The sequence below is a fragment of the Ursus arctos genome, unplaced genomic scaffold (assembly GCF_023065955.2).
Source record: "Ursus arctos isolate Adak ecotype North America unplaced genomic scaffold, UrsArc2.0 scaffold_5, whole genome shotgun sequence".
NCBI lineage: Eukaryota > Metazoa > Chordata > Mammalia > Carnivora > Ursidae > Ursus > Ursus arctos.
In genome coordinates this window covers 38,207,222-38,218,922 of record NW_026623067.1, presented here as the reverse complement: position 1 = coordinate 38,218,922, position 11,701 = coordinate 38,207,222, and the positions used below count along the sequence as shown (strand labels likewise).

General features: G+C 40.5%; 1 protein-coding gene across 2 annotated transcripts in view; it reads right to left on the bottom strand.

Annotated features, from left to right (window-relative positions):
* Positions 1 to 7,447: 7,447 nt before the first annotated feature.
* Positions 7,448 to 11,701, bottom strand: part of PCDHAC2 (protocadherin alpha subfamily C, 2) — a 47,141-nt gene continuing 42,887 nt past the window's right edge. The window contains exons 4-5 of one of the 2 annotated variants that reach the window (XM_044387465.3): positions 10,080 to 10,181; positions 7,448 to 9,640 (exon numbers count right to left, since the gene is read on the bottom strand). In XM_044387465.3, the coding sequence (XP_044243400.2) occupies positions 9,570 to 9,640; positions 10,080 to 10,181 (173 nt within the window). In that variant the 3' untranslated portion in view covers positions 7,448 to 9,569. Of the gene's footprint in view, positions 10,182 to 11,701 lie in introns of both variants that reach the window. The other variant, XM_026508162.4, reaches the window with a different exon arrangement.

The following is an 11,701-nucleotide window of genomic DNA, read 5'->3' as shown; positions in this document are numbered from 1 at the left end:
TGTAATCTATCTAACATATCTACTGCGCCAAATAACACCATCAATTTTTCACACTGTTTTGAAGCCAAATTTGCTGCTTGGATTCTTAAAGGCATCTTGTATCATGGTAAATATTTGACACCTGTTCTGTGCCGATTCATCTCAGCCTATCGATAACCACGGTTGTGACTGGAGAGACCCTAGTGGTTCTTACGATTGCAGGACGCCCCCAGCAAGAACCGTAAGGAAACTCTGGGAGGGGGAACAGAAACAAAAACAAAACTTTACTACTTACAGATACTGGAAATTATGGCATAGCTGGGGCCACCGGCAAGGTCGCGGGTAAAGAGAAAAGAACGCATGCGTGCGTGCGTGCGCGTGCGTGAGCGTGCGTGCGCACCTGCCGTTCTGCTTTTATTGGAGGCGAAAGTCTCGTGGGCTCACGCTTTACTGGTGAATTTTAAACATAAGAATCGGAATTTAAAGTGTGGGGAGGAGAAAAAAACCAAAAACTAGCTACTGGAAAGGTCAGGTATGGAAATAACCAAGAGGAGGGTGGAGGGCGGTGGCTGTCTCGTAGCCTGCAGTTACTTGACGTAGACATCTTTGCAGTGGTTGCCTTTCTTAAAGTGAATGACTCGGCAATCAAAAATTAATTCAGGCAATTGCATAACAAAAAGAAAAGCCCATTATCACTTAGTTTATGCTACAATCCTAAGTCAGATCAGTTAAATCATAATCTTCTGATAGAAAAAAATGTGCAACTCTATGGTAACCAAAGACATACAAATTAAAACCACAAAGCTTTGCTTATCTTCTTTTCAAAGATGAGAAGGAATGATAATATCCATTAGGCAAGAAATTATCATAAACTGCTGGTAGAAGTATACTGTATTTCCAGGGGCCTAGTTTGTAACAGGTATAAAAGGTTTAATGTGCATATTTTTTTTTTGCTTCTTAGTAATTCCACTTTTTGGAACCTATCCTGCAGAAATATTGGATTAATGTGCCGAACATGGTAAAAGAGTGTTCATTGTAGCACTGTTTATAGTGGTAAAAATATGCAAAATCTTTAATATCAGTTAACAGGGACTGGTTAAATAAATTATACTATAACCATGTCAGGAAATACATGCAAGTAATTTAAAAGTTGTATAGGTATGTGAGAAAAAGCAAGTTATATAAAGTAAGACTAGTACTGTCCTTTAAAAATATATATATATGTATATATATATAGAAAAATGCATCTTCTCGCTCCTCATGCTCCCTTCATGCGGAGGGGACTTGGAATCACACTGCTTTTCTGTGCCCCTTTGCCTCTTGGAAATGAGCTGCCTGTTGGGAATACTGGTTCTCTTCTGCTCCTCCATGCTGTCTTTCCTGCCTAATACTGGGATGGAAGCCATGACTAATGTGGGGTTCAGTTAGTCCCTAAATTTGGCGCTCACACGGATCTCCGTCCTCTAACTCATCTTTATCATTAATGAAAGTAGCACTTTTGCCTTCTTATGTCATTGATTTGTCTTATCAATTTATTCATTACTCGGGACAAGGAAGAAGGCTGCTATTTATTGGGTCCTTCAAGCACCCAGTTATATACACATTGAAAGGTTCCTGGAAGTGTAGCTCCAGACTCTCAGTGGTGCCTCTCTGTAGACACTGAACTTGCTGCTTTCCAAATTCTAGGCTTCTGTATATTTTATTTTTAAGATATGTATGTCTATATATAGAGAGAAAGATACATATATATATAATTTTGTATTATTTTTACTTTCTCTTTAAGAGAAATCAATATTGATATATTGAATAATGAATAAAAAGAGAAATCACAAGGATGTACTACTCTCTATATAAAATAAATATGCTGGCGCCTGGGTGGCTCAGTCAGTTAAGTGTCTGCTTTCCGCTCAGGTCATGATCTCAGGATCATGGGATGGAGCCCCATGTCGCCCTCCTTGCTCAGTGGGGAGGCTGCTTCTCCCTTTGTCTGCCCCTTCCCCCAGCTCCTGCGCGCATGCACATGCGTGTGTGCTCTCTCTCTCAAATAAATAAAATAGGGGCGCCTGGGTGGCTCAGGTGGTTAAGTGTCTGCCTTCAGCTGAGGTCATGATCCCGGAGTCCCAGGATGGATCCCCCCATAGGGCTCCCTATTGAGTGGGGAGTCTGCTTCTCCCTGTTTCCATCCCCCTGTATATCATGAAAGGGGTATTGTCATTCACTCCTGGGGCCTCTGGTCTTGCAGTCCCTGGTAATAGAAGAATGACTTTGCTTTGTCACTTACTAGCTGTGACCTTGAATGAGACATTTCCCTTACTCGGTTTTCTTACTTGTTGAATACTTTCCTAGAGGCCTTAACTCCCCAAGATTCTATACACTGATGTTTAGTTTACACTTGAGGAATATCAGCAGTCAGCAAGCTTTTCAAGCTGTCTCTAAATATCTGATCTCCCCTTTTCTGCGAATTGTCTTTTCTGTCTCCATCCCATTGGCCCATAGCTGATGGGACCCCAGTTGACCACCAGACTCTGGGCAAGCCAATCAGTTTTTCTTTCCATGAAGAATTTAGAATGAGTTTTTAGAAAGAGAAGGTAGGTTTTTGTGGACCACTAGAACCAAGTATAAATACATTTAGAAGCTGTGGAAAAGAGGAGAGAAAAAATGGTCTGTAGAGATAGGGAAGAATGAAGCAGATGAAGAAAGATAACTAGAGAAGAGGAAATTTTTAAAAGGTGGCTTTCTGGCCTCGAGGTTTCTTCTGGAGGCCCAGCGACATTCCCATTCAATGAGACAACCTCTGTCTTTGTAATAAATTGTCCTTTTTAGCTTAATCTAGGTTTCTTTAATTTGCGACCAAAGATCTGTTCTACAGTGCACATCTCTGCCAGCAGAACGGACCTGTCCCACAGCCCCTCTGCCCTCTCGTTCCACATCTGTGCAAAGAAAGTAGCTGAATGCTTCTACGTTTCTGATGGAAGCTCTGCCTATAGAAACCCATCTCCCTGCCCTACAAGCACCCCCAGTCTAGACCGACCACTGCCTATTCCAGCTACTGCTCCCCAACATGTGCACCACACACCTATGTTCCCGAACTGGCTTGCCAGACACCTGGCTGGGCTTGAAGCTAGCTGTGCCATTGTGAAAGGTGTGAAAGGAAGACAGAGGCTTCTAGACTCCTTGCTCTTGGAAAATTGGCCATAGGCCCGAGGAAGACAAAGAGGAAAGGGATCTGGAAAATTACTGCAGTGGAGAAGAAATGTGTATTTCATCTGGATAATTAATGCTGTTAGCTGTAGAGAATGGAATAAACCTAAGGACTTGGGAGTGTTAATTCTTTCTTGGAAGGCTGATTTGTATCAATAATTTAGTGAGATAGATCTTTCAAAGCTATGAGCCAGATGATTTTGTAACTGAGATTAACACATGAATGGCTACTATGATCCTTGGCTGTCTCAGAGTCATTATTGATAAACAATTTATTTTTCTTAAAATGAAATCCATTCCACAGGTTCTAGGTTCATATGTCTACTTCTCAGCTGAAATGTAACAACCTTAAAGACAATTGGACTGTTTTCTATGTGGTATTCAACCAGATGATATTAATATATCATAGACCTAAGCAAGTATTTGAATTGTCTTCTAGGCTCTCTCATATGTGCATCTCAGTCTGTGATTAGATGGAGAAAAGTCTTTGAGGGAAATGGAGCTCCCAAGAAATGATTTTTGGTAAGTAAATGAAAACAAATTTTTCTCACTTCTGTCTTTCTCTCTTGTGAATGTCTCTTCTGTTTTCATCATTCATCTATATAAAAAGAGCCATGATTTACTGCTGAGTACCAAAACTGAGTATGTGTACAGATGGAGGACTGTGGTTGTTATGGAGGCAGTCACATAAAGTTCATAAAGGCTTTATAAAATTCCTCTTTGGGATATACCTAGACCAGATTTTATAAAGCTCAGGTACTGAATTTATCATTGCATACAAGTGTCATTTTTTGTTTCTAGTAGCAAAAATCTGGATTAGCCTAAATGTCCATTAATAAAGGAACAGGCGAATGCATTATGACATTGTGATCTGTCCATTATATGAAATTTATATAGGAATTAAAAGGAGTGATCGAGAGTTAAACTGGAGAAGTCTCCATGTTATTGTGAGAAAAAAAAGCTTTAGGGTAATGAGCATGATATAGTCTTTTTTTTTTAATTTGAAAAAGAAAACAATTACACTTTGAATATGAGATACGTATCACAGAAGTTTAATTTTCTATCTTTTACCTAACTGGTTATGAAACAGGGTTGTTATCGACCCCTCTTAGTCATAACTTCAAAGGGAGAAGAGCACCAGGCTCATTGACTAGTCTCCTCCTTAATTGTGTTTGGGGGGGGGGATGGGTGCGTGTGTGTGCACATACAGGAAAATGTGGAAAAACACACCTGAATATGTAGACATCTGAGAGAGAACTGTAAGATTCTTTGATTTATAAAGAAGAACATGTACTTTTATAATAAAAATTCAGTGTCACGTAAAATTAAATCAAGTTAGGCTAGTGAAAGCCATGCTTAAAAATGGGAGCTATTTAATTAAGTCTCCTGTATGTTTATGCCTCAGTTGTCAATTTCTTTAGCTCTGCTCTAAGACCAGCTGCTGGCTGAGTGGTTGAATTGCTCGTGTTCTTTGTGGATTGATGATTCCCCAGTCACAGGACAATTGCATAACCTAACAAATTGCTGGGCTTTATGTTTTTCCCTGCCTAATCTCCCTCATTTCTTTGTGCAGGCTAGACTCCATGTTATGGAAATAAATCCAGCAGTCAGTCTCTGTCTCACAGGAACTTAAGCTCAGAGATAAACTCATAGACTTTTTTTTTGTGAAGCGAAAGACTTTTAAGATTTCATGTTGTAGCAGGCATTTCCCCATGGATCGATCCCATGAGAAAATGGGAACCAACAAACTTTTTACCCAACTGGTTCTGACAGTGAGGTTGTGATATACCTCTTGTAGGCCCAGCTTCAAGGGGAGAAGAGCACACTGCTCATTTACTAAAGCCCCCTGCTTCATTACAGCAGAAGGGTCTGTGTGTGTGTGTACGTATGTCTGCATAAAATCAGCAGGGGCATCTCAGGTTGCAGTTATATGTCCTGCTAGCCAACAGCCAAGCTAATTCTGGAAGAAATTATGTGATCTGCTTCTTCTATAAGGAGGAAACACATACAAAAGTGATGAAACGGTCAAGGAGTGGCCAGCTTGCCATTTCTTAGGGAAGCTCTCAGAGCTTTCAAATCCTAAGGAAGCTTATCTGTAGTTTTTCGTGCGTTTGCTTGAGCATGCCTCTTGCTGTTTGGGAGGTTTTAAAACCTAGATTTAACGTTAGAATTATTTTAGCGTTTGGTCAGCTACATTTGTGCTTCAGGATTGGGTTTTGAATTTATAAAACGTAAAGTACACTAATAGGACATCTTGTGACTTGGAATCTAACTTCAGCCTAAAAGCCGACAGTAGAGGCTCTGACGCTCATTGAGGAGGAAACTCAACCTTTAAAATCAGGTGAATTGTAATTCTTCAAAAGAATGAATCCTGCCCTCTCTCTAAGACCCGTATCAAGCAGCCTGGTGCTTGAGAGAGAGAAACTCAGTTTGTTCCTGATTAGCTGTAGGACACTAGGCAAGTTTGTGGATCTTTGGTGTTTTGCCCATCTGCCAAAAGAAGTTGTTGGAGGTGACTCCAGTTTCTCAAGCTGTTGCACTTAGGCTCACGTGGAATTTACTCACTGGAACTCGCAAAGTGACTTCTAAGCCTTTTGGTCTCTGGCTTTCAGATCACTGATCATTGATGTGGAATGGCTGCAAGCAGACTGGTCACTTGACCACTTAGATCCCTGATTATTATTCATGATAGAAGTAGGTAAAGTGTTATGAAAATGACTTCACTGCTTTTACTTCAGAGGTGAGCAAAAATGTGAAGGAGTAAAAATATTTTTATTGCAAAGTTTAAGTTGATTTGTAATCCATCACTCACATTTTAATCAGTAGGAAAAGTGTCCTGAGTGTAATAGCTAAATTTCTGAAAAAAGGATAAAGAGATGGGGTGCCTGAGTGGCTCAGTCGGTTGAGCATCTGACTTTTGATTTATGCTCAGGTCATGATCTCTGGGTCGTGAGACCTAGTCTCAGGTTGGGCTTGCTCTGGGCGTAGAGCCTGCTTAAGATTCTCTCTCACTCTCTCTGCCCCTTCCCCCTACCCCACTTCACCCCACACCCCACCCCTTGTGCACACATGTGCTCTCTATAAAATAAATACATTAATCTTAAAAAAAAAAGGGTGAAGAGATGGAAGGAAAGGATTATTAAGAATAATAACTCTTTATTGAACACTGTGGTATGCCAGACATTGTGCTAAAACCTTTTTGAGATTCTCTTGCTCTATCTGCCCCACAAATCTATAAGGTCTGTAGTATAATTATTCCCATTTGATAGATGATGAAACTGAGGCTAAACTACTGAGAGACACAATGGTTTGCCCAAGGGTCCCCAGCTAGTGAATGACAGAGCAATACTGGTTTCTTTCTTTCTTTGCCAGGTTTTTTTTTTTCCAAGTTTTTATTTAAATTCCAGTTAGTTAACATAAGAGTGTAATACTAGTTTCTCTTTCTTTCTATAAGCAGTGTCACCATACATCCCTGTTTGCCCCGGATAGTCCCAGTTTACATCTTGTATCCTGATTATTATTTCCATCTCAAAAACGTATTCAACAACGAATTGCATGGTCACTCTAGCTCAAGGTTTTTCCATCTTGGTACTATTGACATTTGGGGCTGGAAAACTCTGTCATGGGCGGCTGGTTGTCTGGTGTATTATAGGGTGTATAGAAGCATCCTTGGCCTCTACCCATTAGATGTCAGTAGCACTCCCATCCAAGTAACAAAACCCAAAAACGTCTCCAGATGTTGATGTCCCCTGAGGAGTAAAACTGTTCCCAGTTGAGAGCAACTGCTCATAAAATTTAACCACAGAAGGAAAATAGAATCTGTTTATTATGGAACATAGGCTGTAAACTGAACCTGCCTCGTACAGTGGCTAGCATATGCCCTGTACTCAATAAAAGTTTATTTCCTGGGGGCATTATTTGACTGCCCAATTGTAGGGAGGAGCAAAGGCTAAGCAAGTAATGAATTAAGATGACTAAAGGGCTCTAGTGATAAAAATCGGTTTGTTGCAATTCTTACTAGAGAAGACTGAAACCGTGTACTGGGACGTGACCCAGAGGCCTCCTGGCTGCCCATTCTGGTCACACTGTGTAGTCTGAGTCTTGATTCCACTGGGTGTTTGGCCTTAGTGCTGAACACAAAAGCCCGGGAGATAGCCAGAGAGGGATACAGTGTTAAGTTTCATACTGCAAACTCCTTCAGTGACAACAGCTAATGATAATCAGCGTTCTATTTTTCTCCTACGCTTATACTTAGAAATGACCACCATTTCTTTCATACCACCATTTTCCATTTATTAGCAATAACAGAATACCAATAGCACCAATTAAAAATGAATCCACATGACGTGTTTTATCCTTACAGCTGTAATAACTAGTAACTAACATGGACTGGAAAGCACTTTGCAAATGTAAAAAGTGCTGTACAGATACATTATAATTATCATCATTAATAAATTAGCCCGATTCTCCTAGTATTCAAAAGGCACGTAAGGTCAGATACATGGGTTCAATGGGGCAAAATGATCACAGCCTACAATGTAGCAATGGTTCACATGTGTTGGCAACAAGTTTTACCCCATGCAATCCTGCAGAGCTGAAGTTACACACCCTTCAAAATATGGGAGAATGAAGCTAAAAGTAGACAAAACAGGCTCTTTTTTTTTGAGATTTAATGTTTTTGTTTTAATAACAGACTCCTACCTCTTTTATGATAACTTTGAAAAGATAATGTAATTAAACTTCTAAATTGTACATTTTAACAAAATTAAAATTTCTTATCTAAGGTGACAGTAAATTTGATTCTTCTCTATGAGCTGATATTCCAGATGTCATTAGAATTTCAAAGCCTTCTGTGACTTCAGCGAGGTCAGATTGGTAAATTTTGTGCTTGCATCCCCTCAGGGAATAAGTACGGTATTCATTCCAGAATTGTTACTAGAAAACAACAGCTTTGTCCATTCCCTTGCCAGCAGGAGTCTTGGCAAGAGACAGCTCTTGGCTGACCATAAATAAAATTCCTTGAATCACCAGTGTCTTGATTTAAGAAAGAAATTTTACTGTGTCTTTCATACACAAAAGCTGATTAAACAATGGTTAAAAAAACACTACTCCACTTTTTCACAGGTGTACAAAAGGAAATATAATGGTATTACATTCAACAATAAAGCTTAAAGTTCACTCTAGGTAATAGTTGCATTAACATTCACATACACAAGCACAGAGTAAGTATATTTCAGGAGTCTTATAATAGCATACAGCATACATATGGGAGATTGGTTTCAGGTAACATCATAGGTGTTAGCAAGATTAGCAATTCAGAGTGTTCTAAAAAAGGCAAACTAAACCAAAGAGAAGGTGTGGGCTCGCACACCGAGACAAATCACAGAATTCGAGGATTGAAAAGTCGGCTCACTGTGTGTATGAGAAAACAATGATTTTTCTTCAGTTTCGGGGTCTTGATATAGTTGGCTAGAGAAGGTTGTGTATTCAAAGTGCACATAATTGTTTCTTAGAAAAGAGAGAAAGAGAGAAAGATCCTTTTACTTAGTAATTAATACATGCAGGAGGCAGCCCCAGAGTGACCTGAAAGAGTAAAGCTGTGATTGGCAGGTGGCCAGTATAATACAGATGTTTCAGGCAATTCTCTTAAAGCACTTCTGTAGCAGCAATGGTCATTTAAATGGCTGTAGACTGGATTCTCTTTTGAGGAGAGTTGAGGGGAACTGTATTCATCATATTTCTCTTTAAAGATTTATAGTTATAGATTTTTCTCTTTTTTAAATAAATCTATCAAACAACAAACAGCATAAAGTGAGGTGTTGGGGTTTTCTTTTGCGTTTGCTTTTGCATATGTGTTGGAAAAGGCTCGGGCCTTTTCATAAACATTGTGTGCAAAAGAATTTGTAATAAAGTGAGCACAAGGACATCCACAGCAAACACATCAGATCTGCTTCTGTCGCCCTGGTCGGCCCCATTCAACACTGAGCTGTTGGCTTGTCGGTGTAATGCGGGTTTTAGGGATCATGACACCACAGCCGACAGACTCAAGGCCTCCTAGGGCCTCGTCAGTCGGGGTAGTTTTGTCTGCGGGAGGGTGGCCACCGCCTCTTGAGTTGTAAGATTTAGAAAGTCTGGTCTCTTTTAGTTTCGCGTTCCCCCTGGATTGGCAACTCCTGCTGTTCTTTGCCTTTCTTCCCACCAGCCCTCCTTGTGCCAACTAGTCTCATCTGGCCGCTCCCAGCCGGAGTCTGGCACTCACGTACCGCCGGTGACCACACAAACCCAGTGGCCACTGATACCCAAGCTGCTCAATCTCAAAACCTTTGAGCCTGCCCTGCAAGTGTCATCAAGACAGCATCCCCGGAGCACAGGGCAGAGAGTCCAACCTCTCACTGGCGGGACTGGGAAGCCTCTCCTTTGCGGCGGAGGAGAAAGGAAACTTGGGTCTGCTTTTTAGGTTCTGAAAACAAGCCAGAGTGGAGAGAAAGAGTTAACACCAGACTTAGTAAAGCTTTTAAGACAAAACCTGTTCAATGTGATCTACACAGACACAGGGAACTTTCTGCAGATTTCTGAGGTCTATAGGAGAGGGCTCATGGAGATAGGAGAAAGGAGTGGGGAGTTGCTACATGGGAGAGATTTGCCATTATTACAAAAACTGGCTAAGTGGCTTGTTTCCATGAGGTGACCTCACTGGTCACTGTTGTCAGTCGTGCTGTTCCCTTTCTCTTTTTTTTCCTGGGTCTTGTTACCCTTCTTCTTTTTCTTCTTTTTCTTGGTCTCCTCCTTTTTGCCGAAGGTTATGAAGTCACTTTTGTCAATTTGGCTGTTAGTAGGCTCCTGCCGGATGGAGATGATTGCAGGAGATCCTGGGATAATGAATTTGTCTGGCAACTCACCGGGACCAGATTGTTTGGGGTTGCCTGGTCCGTATTTAAAGGTCCAGCTGTTGCTGTTGACACCAGCACCGACTGGAGGGGACACCTCTCCTGCCTCCGGTTCTGAAAGACAGAACATCACAAGTCAGTAAAAGTCAACACAGGCCTTCCAGGCCACACAAGTGGGAGATAGGGGAAGCTGGTTCTTTCTCCGAGCCTGAGCGCAAGGTCAGTGTTTGGAAACAATCAGGAGGGCAGGTTTTCTCACCAGAGGGTCTGGAAATCTAATTTTCTAGTGACATATTTTTGGTTCCTTGTGAAGAATTTCCTAAAGAATACGGTTGTGATTATTTTGCCTGAGAATAAGATGGAAAATGTACTGGATTAAAGCAGAATAGGCAATAAAAGAAGTAGGAATCAATTTAACCAAGGAGGTAAAAGACCTGTACTATAGACTTGAAGATATTTATGGAAGAAATTGAAGAAATGACATAAATAAATGGGAAGATATTCTGCGCTCATGGACTGCAAGAATTAATATGGTTATAGAGGCAATGCAATCCTTATCAAAATTCCAATGGCATTTTTCATGGAAATAGAACATCTTAAAATTTGTATAGAACCACAAAGGACCCTAAATAGCCAAAGCAATCATGAGAAAAAAGAACAAAGCTGTAGGCGTCGTGCTTCCTGATTTCAAGCTATGTTACAAAGCTAAAGTCATCAAACAGTATAGTATTGGCATAAAAGCAGATCAGTGAAACAGAATAGAGAACCCAGAAGTAAACCCACGCATATATGGTCAGTTAATTTACGACAAAGAAGGCGAGAATATACAGTGGGGAGAGGACAGTTTCTTCCGTAAATGGTATTGGGAAAACTGGGACAGCTACATGCAAAAGAATGAAACTGGACCCCTGTCTTACACCATACACACAAATAAACTCAAAACGGATTAAAGACTCCAACATAAGACCTGAAAGCATAAAATTCCTAAAAGAACACATAGGCAATAAGCTCTGTGACATCGGTCTTTTTGAATCTGACACTAAAAGCAAGAGCAAAAAAAAAGCAAAAAGAAGCTATACTCCGTCTAAAAAGCTGCTACCCAGCAAACTAAATCGTCAACAAAATGAAAAGGCAAGCTACTGCATGGGAGAAAATATTTGTAAATCATATATCTGATAAGCGGTTAATATCCAAAATGTATAAAGAACTCTTACAACTGAACAGCAAAAATACAATCCGATTAAAAAATAGGAAGATTTGAATAGACTTTTTTCCAAAGAAGACATACACATGGCCAACAGGTACATGGAAGGTACCTGACCTCACTAATCATCAGGGAAATGCACATCAAAACCACAGTGAGATATCGTTTCCCACTTTTCAGAATGGCAATCATCAAAAAGACAAGAAATAACGAGTATTGGTGAGGACACAGAGAAAGGGAACCCTTGTGTATTGTCAGTGGGAATGCAAACTGGTGCAGCCACTCTGGAAAACAGTATGGAGGTTCTTCAAAAAATTAAAAATAGAACTACCATAAATCCAGTAACTGTACTTCTGGGTATTGATCCAAAGAAAATGAAAACATTAGCTTGGGGCACCTGGGTGGTACAGCCAGTTGAGCCTCTGTCTCT